General features: G+C 40.5%; 2 protein-coding genes across 2 annotated transcripts in view; one reads left to right on the top strand and one right to left on the bottom strand.

Moving 5' to 3' along the window:
- RNF11 (ring finger protein 11) overlaps nt 1-5,462 on the top strand; it is a 35,850-nt gene extending 30,388 nt beyond the window's left edge. The window contains exons 2-3 of the mRNA XM_026498129.4: nt 2,058-2,227; nt 3,547-5,462. Of these exons, the coding sequence (XP_026353914.1) occupies nt 2,058-2,227; nt 3,547-3,718 (342 nt within the window). The 3' untranslated portion in view covers nt 3,719-5,462. The remainder of the gene's footprint in view (nt 1-2,057; nt 2,228-3,546) is intronic.
- A 6,886-nt stretch (nt 5,463-12,348) lies between these two features.
- TTC39A (tetratricopeptide repeat domain 39A) overlaps nt 12,349-18,550 on the bottom strand; it is a 39,649-nt gene continuing 33,447 nt past the window's right edge. The window contains exons 14-18 of the mRNA XM_026498125.4: nt 17,749-17,869; nt 15,302-15,413; nt 14,780-14,894; nt 13,564-13,680; nt 12,349-13,018 (exon numbers count right to left, since the gene is read on the bottom strand). Coding sequence (XP_026353910.1) covers nt 12,895-13,018; nt 13,564-13,680; nt 14,780-14,894; nt 15,302-15,413; nt 17,749-17,869 — 589 coding nt within the window. The 3' untranslated portion in view covers nt 12,349-12,894. The remainder of the gene's footprint in view (nt 13,019-13,563; nt 13,681-14,779; nt 14,895-15,301; nt 15,414-17,748; nt 17,870-18,550) is intronic.

The raw sequence follows: 18,550 nt of genomic DNA, 5'->3' as shown, positions 1-18,550 counted from the left end.
ACAAGATTACTCTGTTAAGTGGTAGAGACTTGACTTGAGCCAAGTTTATCCTGGTCCAAGAGCCATACTTTTTTAATAATATGGTGTCACCTTTCCATGTAATATGCACTAAATGAGTATTTATTTAGATGTACCATATAGTTCTGATAAGCATTCACATAATGAGATAGAAGTATGAAAGTACTTAGGTGACCATTATTGATGTTGGAAGTTCAGAAAACATGAGACTTAACTACTGGCATTTTATTTGTACCAGAAGATATACTCTTGATTATTTGATAAAGGTTTACTGGGTTTTGAGATTTTTAATTAAACATTTGTTCTAAATCTCAGAAAAGGAATATTTAAAGTCCTTTTTTGGGGGTATTTATTTTATTTAAATTCAGTTAATTAACATAGTATATTATTAGTTTCAGAGGTAGAGTTCAGTGATCCACCAGTCTTATATAATACCCAGTGCTCATTACATCACATGCCCTCCTTAATGTTCATCACCTAGTTACCCCATCCCTTTGCCCCCCTCCTCACCAGCAGCCCTCAGTTTTTTCCCAATGATTAAGTCTCTTACGGTTTGTCTCCCTCTCTGATTTTGTCTTGTTTTTTCCTCTCCCTTCCCCTATGATCCTCAGTTTTGTTTCTTTTTTTTAAATATCAAAATTTATTTTTTTATTATGTTCAGTTAGCCAACATACAGTACATCATTAGTTTTTGTAGTGTTCAGCGATTCATTAGTTGTATATAACAACACCCAGTGCTCATCACTCTTGCTTTGTTTCTTAAATTCCACATATGAGTGAGAGCATATAATTCTTTCTCTGATTGTCTTATTTCACTTAGCATAATACACTCTAGTTCCATCCATGTTGTTGCAAATGGCAAGATTTCAGTTTTTTGATGGCTGAGTAGTAGCCCATTATATATTTATATAGGAATATTTAAAGTCTAATATTCTGCCTTTGATAAACTGTCAAAAAAGGAGTGTTTACGAATAAGACTAGTTTAAAGGGACATAGTGGTATGTTAGGAGACCTGATGGAGAAGTCTTATTTTCCTTGAATTAAATATTCAGTATCTGAGCCTAATTTATACATGAGACTTTCCCCTAAAATTTCTCTTTGGAAAGGATATTTATACTTGAGCCCTTATAAAGTTTCTCATTACGGGTACTCTCAGTTATTTTTGAACACAAAAGCCATTAGTTCAAAGCAGCTTTAATTGATGTTCTGGATGATTATGGAGGTTATTTACATTCCCTAAAAACTTATGTTTTCCATTTGGGAGGAAGGGTGGCCTCATTTGGCTCAGTTGTCATATCCAAATATGTATCCAAAAGCTTAAAAGGAATTTTACAAAAAGTTTATTGTGATAATACCCAGGTTAAGGTTGTTGTCTATATGGGAAAAGGTCACAGTTAAGAGTCTATGATGACCAGTTTTAATGTAAATAATGGTGTACTGAGACTACAAAGCTCCAGTGAATACAGAATACAGCCTATGGAGAATATTGAATACAAACCATTTTGTTAATTATTATGTATTGTTCCTGATATACAAATCGATAAATTACCATATTTGTATATCAGGAACAATATATTGGATACATGGCCTTCATGTGGAAATACTTCACACAACATACCATGTGAGTTTTTCAGTGAAGATTGTGTTTTTATCTTTTATTTATTTTTAAGATTTTTATTTATTTGAGAGAGCAAGCATGAGTGGGGGACAGAGGGAGAGGGGGAAGCAGTTTCCCCTCTGAGCAGGGAGCCCAATGCAGGGCTTGATCCCAGGATCCTGGGATCATGACCTGAGCCGAAAGCAGACTCTTAAACCGACTGAGCCACCCAGGCGCCCCTGTTTTTATCCTTTAAAACTTGGTCACGTATGCTAAAGTTAAGGCAGAATAAAACAGTCCCATATTACTGCACACCAGCCCAACCTACCTCTCCAACGTCCCCTCCCACCCACTAAGCCAAAAAAAGAAGAAACAAGGAAAACATAACCCCCAGAAAACAGATGTTTAAAAAATAATCATTTTCTCTGTTTTTTAAAATTTAGGAACAAGTTCCAGTTCCGGTCTACCATCCAACACCTAGTCAGACTCGCCTAGCAACTCAGCTGACTGAAGAGGAACAAATTAGGATAGCTCAAAGAATAGGCCTTATACAACATCTGCCTAAAGGAGTTTATGACCCTGGAAGGGATGGATCAGAAAAAAAGATCCGGGAGTAAGTTTTAATAAATTTATACATGCTTCAAAGGTCTGTCTCCAGAGATTTGCTTTTGAAAAATATTCTCCTGCATTTTAGAAGTTGGGTATTTAATATAATCAGTTCATGCAAGAGAATGTTGAGATAACAGCAATTAAGAATTTTCATTACAAAAAAGTAGCTAAGAAGTGCTGTGAATTTTTACCATTTTATATGTTGTCTGTGTCCATTTGGATGGCAGTTGATGTCAGTTAACAAGGATTCACCTGCACAAGTGTGCAGGTGGCCTTGTCAGCTGGGAAAGCAACTTGGCAATATGTCAAGGACCTTCTCTAGTCAACACCTTTGAGACAGAGATCTATCCTAAAATGTATATCTCACTCCAACTCTTGGCGCTTTATACACGAAGATATTCACCATGGTTTTATTTAGAGTAGAACTATAGTTAAGTAGATTGTGGTATAGGAATACTCTGGTAGATTATGCAGCCATTAAAATTGTTAAGGAGTTTTAGTGATGAGGAAAATCTTAAACCTGTTTTTAATTTGAAGAATAATTTTATTAAGCCTGAGGAGTTGAATATCAAATTTTACTTCTGGGAAGTTTTTGTCCTAAGAGCTCATTATCGTCTGAGAATTGCTAATGAAGACATTCTCCTTTTAGGTTGAGAATGGTCTTGCCAACAAAGACATAATCTCATTTACTATGTTGATGATTGGCTGTTTGAGCCACAGCACCATTTAGTGCCAATACTCAAAATAATAACTTGTCCTGAATACTGACTTCTGAAATATTATGGCATTCGGTTGCTTCTTAAACCTGCATAATTCAGTGAACTTGAAACTAGAGTTAATAAAGAGATCTTTAGCTGCAGCAGCCCAGTAAGTAGGCTGAAATTAGTGGTGGTTTTTAAACATACAGTTATTAAAATGAAAACTGTCTTACTCCTGGGCTTACACTAAAAACTGAGTTCACATAAACAAAGTTAATCTGATGGCTTCTTACCTGAAGCATCACATTCTTCTTTGGTTATCTTCTATAATATGTAGCTGTTTTGCAAGTGCAGTTCTAGGAATGGACCTGATACCCATGTGGTCCATTTCTCTTTGCTCAGTTGATAGTTCTCAAACTCCCACAAATTTCCAGGGGATCAAAATAAGATTGTCGGTGGATTAATGCTCATTAGGAAAAAAATCAGTTTGCATGCTTTGGTAGTAGGATGACAGGCGAGCCATTTTCATCTGTTCAGATTAACATGGTCTTTGTAATAGGATTGAAATGGGATAAGATCACTTCTCTAAAAATGCTTTCTGATTTCTCTCCCTCGCCCCCAACAGGTGTGTTATCTGTATGATGGACTTTGTTTATGGGGACCCGATTCGATTTCTGCCGTGCATGCACATCTATCACCTGGACTGTATAGATGACTGGTTGATGAGATCCTTCACGTGCCCCTCTTGCATGGAGCCAGTTGATGCAGCACTGCTTTCGTCCTACGAGACTAATTGAGCCAGGGTCTCTGGTCTGACTTCAAGTGAACCATCATTTTTGGTGGTTTTGATCTTTTGTCACTGAGCCCAAAGAGCCAGGGATTAGGAATTAAGATCATGCACAAAAGTTTCCTAAAAATTCCTGAATGGCTGCAGATGTTGGGGAAAAAAATACGTGATATTTTAGAAACTTAGGGGGAAAAGTAGGATGGTATTTTTATGTAAAGCCTTGACCCAGTGTTTAAAAATATAATTGTATTTAGATCTTGTTATGCTCCAGTACATAGGAATTGTGTAAAGTGTTACAGCAGCTGTATATGTTTAAATTGTGTGTGTTGAAGATTAGGAAAAAGATAGTGGATGTTTTTCCTAAATGAAATAACTCTTTTTCCCCCCACCCAAATTCTTTTCTGAAGTTGCTGGCATTTGGGTCAAGGTTTTATTAAAAGCTACATTTTATAACACTGGCACAAAAAAAGTAGTTTTAAGCTTGTTTGCACAGTTCTTTTTTTCCATTGGAAATGGAATCCATTGCCTTAGGTCTTTTTAAATAGTGTATTATTATCGTTGGGGCTGGCTCTATGCTTGAAAACCAGTTTATTTATAACCTGTTATAAGTGCTATATCTGTTTGCAGTTAGGAAATGCAGAATTCAAAGTGATCTCCTAGCTTGTAAGCAAACTGAGATGCACTATCCCTTTTCTATAAAAATTGAGTTAATGTCAAGAAACCAACTGTAGTAAAGTGAGGTTTACTATTACCCTCTCCTGTGTGTTTTATCTAATTATTTTGGTTGTTAATATGGTAATAATTAAAAGTCAAGGTAAATTTTAAATATTAAGATTTCTGATTTATTGAGCTTGAATTATGCCACCATGCTTATGTAAAATGAAAGTGGCACCATGGTGAAACTGAGAAAAGTTGCTCAGTTGTAACAGTTTTGATTTATTCTTGTGACCTTCTTCCCTTATTGTCTTGAACCATAGCAAAAGGATACTGCATCTCTTATTATTGTAGTGCTGAGGTTATTGAAGTTATATAAAACACATCTCAGTCTCTGTTTCTTGGAAAGGAAAGTCCTGCTGGCTGACTGACAAGTCTAAGCAGGGAGAATTAAGAGAAACATACTTCATGTTTTGCACACAAATGCAGAATTTGTATAACCACATGACTTCATAGTTGTGATCTCAAAGAGGGAATGTCTCCTTTACCTTTTCCTTGCAGTTAATGTAAGAGCACTCTGAATCTCTAAGCTTCTGAAGTGTTAGAGGTAGAGATGGTCTAGTAAAGATGTAGTTTGTAATGTTTTATCCATTTAGCATGTGTTTATTTTTCCTTATGTACTCAAAGGTGACTTATTTGTTCAGCTCAGTGATATTACAGCTAAGAATCATTCATTAGCAGAAGGAGAAGCAATCTTAATCTCTAACATCAGAAATGTTTCTTATTTTATATTGAGTTGAGTATTTGACTCTAACACTTTTCTACATACGAAACACGAGTATCTTGAGGGTTCTTCATAATTGCATTGTAGAGGAATTCAGTATGTCACAAATACTTCTGAAAGATTTGATGCTGGACTGTAGTATCCATATGTTGGTTAATTTTCCTATGAGCCCCATGATGGAAATACTTAAAGATGAATTTGAGAAAAATTGAAAATTAGATTATCAGGTTCTGTTAAATTGTTACATGTATCTTGCTTAAGTTCTTGTTCATTAATTTATATCCACCCAATTACATAAAGCAAATTTGGAGGAAAACCTGAAGTTGTGCAATATTTTCAGTGATATTACTTTTTTTATCCTTGTGTTTTCTACTTAAACATGATGTCTGTGTCATCAAGTATTACAATCAGACTTTCCTTTTTTTCTAGTTTGTTAAAATTGGTAAGTGAAATTTAAAAAAAAATCATCTAATGTTGCTGTTAGTCTTTCTTTATTGCAAGGCTTCTTTCACAGAAGTTTGGCAATAATATTGAAGGAACTAGTATTGAGCTGAAATTTTTTTTTTAAGGTACTTTGTATTCTTTAATTTTGATTTCCATATACCATGTTAAGAACTATGAGTTTTGGCTTTTAACTAAGTTAAATAAAGTTATAATACAGTTGTTAAGGGCTACAGTTAAGAGTTGATTACGTAAGAATATTCCCCAAATTATCTAATCCTTTCTTTAAAATGGTGTATAAATTTAAAACTGTATAAATTTAATCTCTAGGTCTATAAACTTTTTGGGAAGGTTTTTTATGGTGTGGCATTTAATACTATCTAATCATAAATTTAGAAGCTTTAATAGCTTCACATTTTCTGAAGCCAAATAATAGGTGCAACTTTTAGATTTGGGCAAGATGTGTTCAAGGTTGGCTATAGGATCTGAAATATCTGAAAAGCCTGACCATGAAAAAGTAAAAGAATCTTTTAAGTGTAAACCCAGCAAGTTGAAATACTTTGATTCACAAAAACCTTTTCAATGCTCTGAGTGTTCTTCATAGGACTTTCTTAAACCAGGAGAAGATTCCCCCTACTGTTGGTGTCCCCTATGTAATATAAGCCAACATGATTTTACAGAATACAGTGAGCATTGTGTTAACATTCTTTGCATACAGAGCTTCGTCATAAGGAAGCATGCATTTTAAAAAAGGAATGACAAGAGTCAAAAGCAGACCTGCCTGTACTTCTGAGACTGAAATGGTAAACAGTAAACGAGGTAAGTTTCTTCAGAATGATTCAGAAATGTAGGCAGTTTGGTGGTTACCTCTGCTTAAAGGCAATGCGTAGCAGTCAGTTTCTCAGTGCCAACTGATTACACTTGAAGCCACTGTAACCTCAACTAATTTTGTAAGCCTTTAATTTTGAAATTAGTGGACATGAGAAAAGTTGGATTGGTTAGTATCTCCTCAAGTACTTTTAAATTTACTCACTGAATGTACAGATCATCTACTCTTTTCTGGATGGGAGAAGGTCAGAGAAGATAGTTTATAATCCTTCCTTCTGTACCCTCTATGCAGCTCCCCTGCTCTAATCTTACACTCAACTACACTTCCCTAAGACACAGGCCGTTCAGGATGTCTCCATCATGGGAAGTATGGGCATAAGAGCCATCAGCGTCCTGAACTGTCTTTTCCTGACTGTGTTATATTAACCCTTTGGGGACTTAGTTGAATTCCTCTAATTTCTTCCAAGTCTCAGTTCCTAAATATTTGGCCATTGAGGTCTCATTTCCATCAATTTTATGCCTCTTCTATTCATGAAGGCTATGTTTTTTTTTTTTAAGATTTTATTTATTTATTTGACAGACAGCGAGAGAGGGACCACAAGCAAGGGGAGTGAAAGAGGGAGAAGCAGGCGTCCCGCCAAGCAGGGAGCCCGATGCAGGACTCGATCCCAGGATGCTGGGATCATGACCTGAGCCGAAGGCAGATGCTTAACGGTTGAACCACCCAGGTGCCCCCATGAGGGCTATGTTCTTGTTCACTTCAGAAATGAATCCATAAGTATAGGCTATCCTGCCTATTTAAGATTGGATCTACCCATTCATCTCTTTAAATACATTTTTCTCCTTAAAGATGTACACAAAACATAGGTTCTTATTAATAAATGCTTGTTAAATAAAAAAGGTGTAGAGTAAAAATGCCCAACTATTAAATTTTCATTGTTGCATTGGATATAGTTACTGTGTGACCTACTACTATTAGATGAAATTTTTCTGAGAGCCATTAAAAATGGTCTCTGAAAATTTTTTTTTCTCAGTTCTGTAGGTGAAAACATGTATTTGCCTATGGTTAGGCAGTGGTTTAATGCTCACAATTCAGATTTATGGCTTTCATGTGTGGTAATTCAAGTGAAACATAAGGATTTAATGGAGTAACTGTAAATGTTTGATTGTATAATATAAACATCTTAAAATAGTACCTTTTCTAAGTGGTTTGAAAGATACAGTAAGTTAATTTTATGTATTTAGGAAAGTTAACTAGGCTATTTATTAGCTCTGCACATAAAGTATTTTTACTAGAGAAAAAGAACCCCTTTTAATAAAGCTCCTAGGAGTAACATTACAACACTTTAAGGTTTATATTAAAATGACATACAGATGTTAATAACTGGGTTAGGCACATGTATTTTGGCAATATTAACTTAAAATATACTTTGTAATTTGTTTTCTGAGAGCCTGTGGGTCTAAAAACATCCCACAAAAAAAAGATTAGCCCACTTGATTCTACCCAGTCCTTTTATAAATTATATAGTAGTAGTTAAAAAAAAAAAAAACAGCACGATTGGGTGCTCATTGATTATTCAGAGGTTGATTGTCCAGATACGAGTATCCAGACTTCGCTTATCCATTTTACCTTTGGCTATTTCCTTGTTCTTTAGCAAGGAAATGGAAAATCCACAAGTCCCTTTACAACCCATTTCCTGATCCATAATATTTTTGTTAGGACCTTCAGCGAAACTGTACAAAGGGATTTGGATTTATTTACATGTTGTCCACATTGTTCTTGTCTGCTTTATCGCCCTGGGCAATGGGCATTAGCTCAGGACAACAGCTGGATCCATCTGATTAATGTTGCTGACAGACTAAAACCATTTACTGTTTTCAGAAAGTTTTCAAGGGAACTTTATAAGAGACTAACTGTCCTTTACATTTTTTTTTTCTGGAGAAAAGTTACTGTCCACTGGAAGACTTAGTCATTGGATGCCTCCACAGAAAGTTTTTTTCTCTGCGTATGAATAAAGCACCATTATCAATAAGGTATAGACTTTAAGCATCTCAGATTGATTGTGATCAAAGGAGGAGCAGCACGTGTATGGTTCGGGCCCCTTCTATAACGTCAGTGCTTCTAGGCTCCAGATTTCTTGTCCCTGAGAAAAAGAAGTTGGAAAAGGTAACTGCGGGTTTGCCTCAAGAGTCTGGTCCTAGTGGTGAACTCTGAATGCTTGTAAGCTTTGGTTGGCTTTACAAAAGTAATGAGCCCAGCTTTTCTTGGAGGCCTCATAATAGTTCACCCTGTCATTTAGGATCCAAAAGCAAGTCTTAGACATTGTTTGAATTGGGAAGCCTGGATTATGCTATCGAAAAGATATTGAGATTCGCCTCCAGCACTGTCCATTCTAGAGGTATTGAAATAGGCTGCATTCTGCCAATTCCAGAACGATGCCACACAGACAAAATGCTCCATGTGTTCCAAGCCAAGGATTTCTGGTGTTTGAGCTATTAGCCAGTACCTTTTCCATCCTCAGTAGTGGCCCAGAGGTTAATATAAGTCAGAGCCAACTTTAAACTGAATTTTACAGTTTGACCAGCAGTTCAGCAAAGCATGGGCTTTAGAATTTGGCTGCCTGGCTTTAAATCTTTCTGCTGCGTAATAGCTGTGTGCTATTAGATAAGTTATTTAATAACCTGTGTCTCAGTTTTCTCATCTGTAATAGGGTGATTATGAGAATTACATACATGTGAAGTGCTTAGACTAGCAACAGGTAAATAGTGAGCACTTAGTATTAGCTATTATTTTTCCACCCAGAGCATATGGTATCTGGTGTTCTGAATGATTTGCTAATGATGTGAAGAAAAATAAAACCCAATCCAGTTATTTGTGAGGTGTTAGCTGTGATGTGTCAGATTAAAAACTAGAACGTCGACTTTTAGAAGTCCTTAGCGCCCATTAGTAACTCTCTTCCCAAAGGAAGGGCTCTATTATATTTTGTCATTTAACAGTTGGCTTTATATACTTGAAGCAATTCATACGTTCCTCATTTAGAAATTGATTTTTCAGGCTCCCAAATGAGGTTCCCTGTTTGCGGACTTAACCTGTTGGGCAGTGATGAACTTTTGCACTAGATTTCAAAAGAGCTGTGCTAACGGAAGGAAAAAGGTGTTTCCAACCTTGGAAAGCTGCATCTGAGGTGTGTGTGTATGGGAAGTTCCCACTTTTGTTTGGTTTTCAGAATCCAGGCACCTCTCGTTTATTAGTGAATTCGTATGATGGTGCTGAAGACGTAAGGTAGCAGTTGTTGAAAGGCTTGTTAGGCTTTAAATTTGAAGCAAAGAAAAAGACTGTCTAGTCCTCATCATCTTAGAAGGAATAAACTTGGGAGTATCTCCAGAGAAAAGTCTCTCTGATTTTTTTCTTCATGATGCTAGCACTCAGCAGGTGGAGGCTTTCTGAAAACCTCCTGGTGCCGTTCTTCAGTTGCTGGAACTCTTCCACGTGGGCCTCAGCCAAGTCTTGTGTTGGCACTGGCCTTTTAGGGTCCTGGCTTTTGCAGGTTATGACTTTTTACTGTGAATGACGAAAGCTGTCTTGGAAACACTCCCATTGACTTGAGAGATAAGGAATAGGGAATGCTGCCAACACATGGGAGAGCTGATAGGGACCAGCGGACTGCTGGCAGCCACCCTCCAAGTCCAAAGGCCTGTGACCAGTGAGAGGCAGAGGTAGACTTTCCATTGCCAAGGGCATGTTTAGATCATGTTACACAGTTGCTACTTACTAACGGTGGAGTTCCTTTGTGTGTTGGACTTTGACTTTCCCCAAATGAAGATTATTTGCTCTCCAAGTGTGCTGGGATACTATAGAGGCCTTTGATTGAGAAAGCCTATCATTTCTGGTTGAGTTGCTTTAGGGATACAAGGCTTTGGCAAAAGGTAGGGGGGTATATATCTCGTCTCACTTTGGATATGAAAATTGAAAAATATACTTGACAAGAGTCAGAATCAGAACCATTGACAGAAGGAAAGAACCTTAATCTAGTGCAAATTACTAATTTTTTGAGGGTCCATGACTTTCCCAAGGTCACTCTGAAAATTAGTAACAAAGCAGGGACTAGAATTCAGGTCTCCTTACTTCTAGGCCAGAGTTCTCCACCTGATAGTTGCCTCTCCAGTGCGTATGTGCTGGAAAGCACTGTACTATTAGAGAATTAACAAACAGAAATGGCTCAGATAAGACAGAAGCAGCAGCCCAGGACAGAATTTTCACCTTCAAAGCTTCTACACAAGGATATGGTGTTAGACACCTGACATTTTCATCCTACTTCACAAACATATTTTTAATAGACTCTCTCAAGCTGCGGGTGGGATAAAGGAGACCAAAATCCACTGATTTCTCTTACCTGCCAGACTGTAGCCGTGGCAGCAGAGGTAAGGTGACATTGGCTAATTAATGAAGCCCAGCAGGAAATCAGTAATAACATTGACAAGGAAACCATCCTCGCTAAATTTAAAAATAAAAGTGCCTAAAATGAATGTTTAAAGAAAAGTTTTTTGTTAACCACAATTTTGCGAGCTGTGCTTGGTATCCCGTGACCAATGTGCTGGTTTTTTATATAGCAGTAGGTGTTAGTGTTATAGTATGTGGGACCCACAGAAGGCCACCCTCATTCAGCAGCCTGTTCTAGTCATTCCTCGCACCCTGCCCTGCCCAACCACCTAGAAACAGGCTAGTCTCAGAATTCAGGCTTTGGAGAGCAAGCTTGCAGAGGGCTTGCTCTTGGTGGAGAGCATTATTGTGTCTAGTTCTAACAAAATGAGATTTTTTTTCATAGCATTTCTGCTCTGATAGGCACTAAGTGTAAAAGAGGATCCTGAAAGAGGGTTTTCTGCTTTGTTTTCCTAATGAGAATTTCCTTAAAACTATGACTTCATTCAGTATTAGTCACAGAAGGCTAGTTGACGATGTTAATAGATTAATCGACCCAGTGCCTGGCAGATGTTCAGAAGTGTTTGCTAAAAATCCAGCAATGCTGGAAGATTAGAGAAGTTGTCTGTGGTTCTTCCCTCACGGAAATTGCAATCATGTATTTGAGGAGTCACATTTCACAGATGAACATTTTTACTGCGTACATGGTTTTTTCCTCCAGGGAAATGGTTAAGTTGAAGTATGCTGTCATTAGCTTGTGAATGGTAAAGCTTGGTGTCTGGTCACTGAACTTGAGTTCTCACTGTAACAGTCCCAGAGTTTGAAAATTGAGATGCTTTTAGGGAACGGAAGGGTAATAAGTGTTTAGAGCAGCCTCTACTCAGCTCCAACTGATGGTTGCCTTGTTGTCTTATAGGGATGAGCCTAATGTTGCCAGATTGGATTTTCGTTTTAAAATAAGAGACCAGAAACCAGATTTATTTGTGAAATCTCCCCATTTTTAAATGTTAACTTATTTTAAAAACATTTAAGGCATCATGTTGTCTAAATAAAACATACCTGGGCCATATGGCTTCTGAAGGTCCAGACTTTCTGCCTTGCTCAAGAATTCAAGCAACACATACTTCACTGAAATAGATGTTGCATGATCTCTTAAGTGTTATAAGTTTTATTACTTATGTAACTCTTTTCTCTTAACTGAAAAATCTAAAACATACATGACAGGCCAGGAATAACCATTCTAAGAAAAATGCTGTCAGTAAATAAATGTACCTCGTAGTGAAGTACAGAAGAGTTGTTTCGTAAATTATTCCCAGTTTCAGTTTGGCATACAGTGAGGATGCAGACTGGTGTCTGAGAACCTCCCCCCACAAACTTCTTGGCTTTGGCACAGAAAGGGCCACACAGCTCCCCTTCTCTCAGCAACTCCCATTCCTTACTGGTGAAGATTGATTTTTTTTTTTTTTCTACAGATAGACTCACATGTCTTTTTAGTGAAATAATTTTCATTTGATTTTGTTTTAAATTGGAAAGTTACTAAGGGAGTGAAAATGAAGTGTAAGTAGTAATGTAGTGGGTGTCAGTGTGCAACCTCTATGCCCTCAGAAGCTTTTATGGTCCTTCTGGCCCTGGAAGCTGAGACATTGCTGAATTTTGAAAGCATCGTATATAGATTTACCTCCAGATCAGTATGGGTTAAAACAAAGATGTACAGGTGGTCTTTTTTTTTTTTTTAAAGCCAACTGTGATCCCATTAATATATTTCTAAGGAAAATGTAAACTGTTCATACATTCTCTTTAAACATCACAGTGAAAAACAAGTACCCGTATGTATGATAAGGCAGGCAGAGAGCTCCACCTGCTCTGTCCTTGGTAAAGGCCCTTGGCCACACTGGTGAAAATGCCGGCTTCCCTTCTGCATGGATACCTATGTCATAACCATCCCACTGGAGTACCAGTGGACCCCAAAGGCAGGGCAGGGGGAGGGGAACTTTTTGAAATGTTTCCAGTAGCTCTGTCCAGCTGTCTCTGTCTTCCAGTCTGGGAGTGCTGCATGAAATTACAAGGATACAGATGAGACCATGGATCTGTTGCCATTCTCTAGGGAAGACCTGGCTTGGAGTATGGCTGCCTGGATTCTAAAATGTGTCCTTGACTCCATGGAGTAATTCTTGTAGTTTTGCCTGGAAAAGACCAGAGAATCAGACATACAGGGCTGCTCTAGGAAGTGCTTTTCCTTCGATCTGAACTGTAGGAGACTACCAGGCCAAGGAAGGTTTTCAGAGCTTACATCCCTGTCTCTGTCCAATGAAAGAGTTGGGCCTTCTCCAGTAGAGAATAACAGAAAGGATGAGTAGCCCCTCACCCTGGTATTGTACCCTCTGGAACCACTCTTAACTCCTCTTGAGTCCCCAAGCTTGAGGGAATGATTTTAAGAACTACATGGGGCTGGAAGGCAGGAGACCTACCAGCCCAGCAGTTGGCTTGTGTTGTGACCCTGGGTAGTTCACTCCCTACTTCTGGGACTCCAATCCTCACAGGCAAATTGAAGAAGCGTCCCCATAGCAGGTGAGAACTGAGTTCCCAGGGACACAGGTCCAGCCTCTGGACTGCTATAATGCCCTTACCAGCACCCTCCCTCCCTGATACCTGTGCTCCTCTGCCCCAGCCAGGTGAAGCTCCTGAGCTCAGGAAACAAAGGACAGACCAATGCTTAACCACGCCTTACTTGGCAGTTTCCAAGAGTTTGACAGCCTCTTCATTTCTGCCTTGCTCCATAAACAGTAGGGCCAGCTCCAGCAGGGCGTTTGGGATCAAGTAGTGGTCATATTTAATCTTCTTTTCACTGTGGGACAGAGGAGGACATGGCTTACAGGCTCTGCCCTTGAGATATCCTTCAGACTCTTCCTGAGCCTTCCCCAAGTGGGAGGATCTAATCCATGCCCTCACATGGGGTTTCCTGATAATGAATCCTAGTTGGGGAAGGTTCCTACTACATAACCGTAGAAAGGCTTATGATCCACAGTAGATAGTCTTCCAGTCCTCTACACCTAGGGCCCCAATTCCCTGACAACTTATGGCTCAGGCCGTGTCCTTAGACCATGCCCACCTCTGTCCCCAACCCCCTTTGTCCAGGTTAAGTGGTTTACTAAATTAGGAAATCTGTCTCCAGGCTGGCCCTTCTGACCCACCGTCCATGCTGCCCCAGCGATACTCTTTTAAAAATGCCAATCTGCCCTGCTCAGTATCCTTCCTGATCTTTTCTGTCTACAGGATAGAGTTCAGCATTATAAGCAAAACATCCAGGCCCTTCTCAATCTAGTCTCCCTTATCTCATCTATAAGCCTTTCCCTCTATAACTTCACCCAGGTAGGGAAGGACCTAATCACTGTCACCCCAATCTTAGGTGTTTTTCCTGTGTCCAGGCATTTGCACACGCTATACCTACCTACTCCACGTAGAACTCCTGCTTGCTTTTCTCTGCCTGATAAACTTCCCAGTTAAAACGGCATCCCTGGAAAGCTTTTCTTGCATTACGTTTAGGTCCCTCCTCAGGGCACCTGCTCTCCTCTCTGCTTTCTTCTAACACAGCCCTGATCATACCAGATTGAGGTGCCTGTAGCTGTCTGTCTGTAACATTTGTGCTCCTCAAGGGCAGAGTTGAATTACAAACTCTAGCAGGCACCATTCACCTGAAACTTCAGTGTGGGTGGACTCCTGTAGTTGGGCAATCCGGTGGCCCCGGGGAATGAGGTCTGAATGATCTGTGCCCAGCAAGGATCCTGGCATAGAACAGACACTAGTACAAGTGTAGTGAATTGGGAGGTAGGCTAGGGTCAAGCACTGGAGTGCATGTGAGGAAGGAGACCCCTCTGCCAATTCTACCCAGGAGACGGGCCCAGCAGTAGGCCACCTGGAGTGGGAGCAGCCACAGAGGCACTTACTTGAAAGAGATGCTCCTAAAATTCTCCTCAGCTTCCTGGACACGGCCCAGGTATTTCAGACAGAGGCCTTTCAGCAACTTCACCAAGCACTCATCATCCACTGAGTACTCATTCTCTAAGAATAGGGGAGTGAGGGAAAAAGACAGGCTTGTTTATTTCTGCAACAGTTACTCATGGAGACCCTAGTCTGCTGGGCCCTGGGGACAAAGGTGACCCACACAGTCACTGTCCTCAGGAAGCTCACATCTGGGAAGGAAAGACAGATACTGAGACAGCGACAATGTAGTGAGATCAGGATTGACTGAAGGAAGCCCCAGGGGCTGTGGGAGCACAGAGGAGGCCTTGACCCAACTGGGGAACAAGGGACAGCTTGGAGAAGCTGCCATTGAAGTTCAGTCTTAGAAAGGGAAAGAACTGTTAACCAGAGATGTAAGGAGGGACATTTTTAGTAGAGGAAACCTTTAACTGTGAAGACCTGGGATCTGACTCAGCCTGGCAGGTTCAAGGGCCGGGGTTAGTCACCTGGGCCCTTTTCCAGCATCTCTTCAGCCTTGGTGATAATCCCAAGTATCCCGTCCGTGAGTTCCGGCTGCTTCCCAATCACAGCGTAGCCATTCCAAATGTACATCATTTCCTGAGGGCAGGGGAGCAAGTCAATCCAAGGGTCTCCTCCCCAGGGAGCCTCAGTTTCCCCAGCTGTGAAATGGGCAGCTCAGATCAAGAGGATCACTACAGGGCCTTCTAGCTGTAATCTTTTATGACAAATCTCAGCCCAGCCTATGAAGCTGTGGGCTTGCAGGGGTCATGGCAGGGAGTCTCATCACTGATAATTGGGATTTCACCTCACACCAATGTGGATTTAAGCCATATCCTAGCTGTTCTACTCACAGCTGCACATAGTTTTTAACTACTCTTCTGCTCATGGCTTCCCTGGGTGTTATCATGCTCTTCTCTCCCAACCTTTCTGTGTCCAAACTCTTCCCCCATACTTTGAGGACCAGGCTGTGACCACATTCTCCAGGAAGTCCTCCTCCCTGCTCTGTCGGGCAGGATCTCCCATATTGGAGGAACTGTATTTACTTAAGCACTTCAGGATTTCCAATAGCTCTTAAGATTGTCACCCTGTCTCTCTTCTCCCAAGGCACTTGGCTTGAGTTTCCGTCATGAAAACTATGCAACACATCCTGATTCCTTTCTTTCCTTTGACTGCCAGGAATCTCAGAATACTGAAATAAATGTTCATTTATAGTAATTCTATTAGCATTTCCTATACTAGGAAACCAGGTAATAGATGTGAAACTGATTTGTATACAAAAAGTTCTAAAAAGATCTTATTGTTTTGGTTCTTACTATTATGGGCTAAGGAGGGAATTTAAGTTTAGAACCAGTATTCCTCAAATGGTTTATATGGTCCCAAGTTAGCAAATGTTTCTTTAAAAAAAGAGGTATGGGCCAGATAAGTTAGGGGGAAAAATCATCTTCAAGCTTATTCTTGGAGACTTACCATACATATTATTATATAAAGGCTTCAAAAGGTCCACAGTGTATAAACTTTGTTTAGGCCAGTCTTTCCCAAATATATTTAATAACAAACTATTTTAGGCATAAATAGCATTTTGCAGATTATAGTTTGGGAAATTCTCTCCTAAATTTCTGGTACAGTCACTTCTTGCCCTTCCTGTCCATTACCCCCCATATAACAGTTTTATTCTACGTTTTAAACTATAAACAGCTTCTAGGGGCGCCTGGGTGGCTCAGCGGTTAAGCGTCTGCCTTCGGCTCAGGGCGTGATCCCAGCGTTATGGGATCGAGCCCCACATCAGGCTCCTCCGCTAGGAGCCTGCTTCTTCCTCTCCCACTCCCCCTGCTTGTGTTCCCTCTCTCGCTGGCTGTCTCTATCTCTGTCGAATAAATAAAATCTTTAAAAAAAATAAACTATAAACAGCTTCTAAATGTGTTTAGAAATAATCTAGGATACATAGTAAGTTCTATATTGATATTCAGTTTTTGACTCATAACACAGTTTACCAGGTAGTTCTCATTACTGTTGTATGAAATGGGCAAGGTGTATATCATTCCTAATTTTACTTTTAAGGGAAGGGGAGCCCTATCCAAGGTCACATTGTTAGTGAATGGTGGAGCCAGGACCAGAAAAAAGCAGTTCCCTTTCCACTTTTCTGGCTGCCTTAGTATTTGAATAACAAAGACACTTAACAAACTGGAAACTTCTCTGATGCCTGCTCAAATCAGGAGTGGAATTAGCATCATAACAGTGGTTCAGAATCTAGGTTCTGGATCCATTCTAGGTTTAAATTCTAACTTCAACTCACTAGCGTGTGACCTGGACAAGTTATTTTACCTTTCTACTTATATCTTACCTATTTATTAGATATTTTATCTTTCTACTTAACTACTAGGCCTTATTATCCTCATCTGTATAATGGGCATACCACCACCATCTACTCAGGGTTGTTGTGAGGATCAAATGAGTCAATGGGTGTAAAGAACACAGCCAGTGCCCAAAAGCATTGTCAGCTATTGTTACTACAGAGTTGAATATTACATGGTCCTAGGCTTCAGAAAAGCTTGGTCCAATGAGGGGAACAGTGTGAACAATTATAATCATGTGACAAGACTGAAACAAATGGGTGGGAACACAAACAGCTGAGTGATGCCCTTGCCTCGGCACAGAGGTGTGGGCTTGCTCTTTCACCACAAGGCATCTGAAGCCTGCTCACTTGTCTCCCTGCCCCCATCAGACCAGTACTTTCTCAGGCAGGGGCTGGCTCAGGCCATTTGTGTGCTGCCCTCACAGTCCCAGGTAAACTGTGAAATCCTTTCCAGGGCCCTGAGGCATGAAGATCTTTGTCCCCCATCCACTTCCTTCTGGCCAGAGCAGTATCTCTGGCTTTCAGCTAATCCCCACAATCCCAAACAAGTACAGGGACAGTCTAGACCCTCCTACCCACCAGAGCAGGGATTGGCAACGAGATTGGTTTGGGAGAGAGGTAGCGTCTGGACTTCCGGATGGCAAACTTCTCTGTAGGTAGAGATTTCCCAGCAATCTTGAGCTTCAGACCAGGTACCGCTCTGTGAAAGAGATGATGGGAAGAAAAAGCTAGAGAGGACTGAGATCTCCAGCCCTCCCCCCCCCCCCCCGCAGCCTCTGCTTGGCTCCTCTCTGGGCCTCAGTTCCCCCAGCGTATATGAGGGACTGTGTTGGACTCAAAGCCTGTGGCTGTGGTCTTATCACAGGCGCTGCCCTCAAACCCAACCACTTCCTGAGGCTAGGTAAGAGGCCTCCTCCACACCAGCTGGCAGAGATGAGAATGTCAGCAAAGGCCCCAGGCCTGCTTTGCTACTTGTCTTGCTTCCACTCTTAGGCCTCATTTCCAGAAGGCCTAGCAGAAGTCTGACCCCAGTTTCACAGGGGAGATTAACACCCAGAGAAAGGGAAGAACCTGCCCACAACCACACGGCTCAAACCTTTCATTAACTGGCCACGCGCGCTGTGGCCTCCTTAGCTGTTTCCAAGGGCAAAGTGACATGTGTGCAGCAGGCAAGCCTCCACATCTGGGGCCTCACCCACCCAGCTCCATCCCACCCTCCGATTTCTGCCACAGTCACTGGGCGTGGCTGTGACCCTCAGGCCTGAGCCATCCAGCTGGGTCTAGTTGTGAGGTTCCCTGCCAAACACCTCCCTTGTTTATTCACTGTGGAACCTCTCTGGGCCCCAGTTTTCTCATCTCTGAATTGGACATAGTGATATGA

Source organism: Ursus arctos, unplaced genomic scaffold (genome assembly GCF_023065955.2).
Source record: "Ursus arctos isolate Adak ecotype North America unplaced genomic scaffold, UrsArc2.0 scaffold_12, whole genome shotgun sequence".
NCBI classification, from domain to species: domain Eukaryota; kingdom Metazoa; phylum Chordata; class Mammalia; order Carnivora; family Ursidae; genus Ursus; species Ursus arctos.
This window is presented reverse-complemented; position numbering and strand designations above follow the sequence as displayed.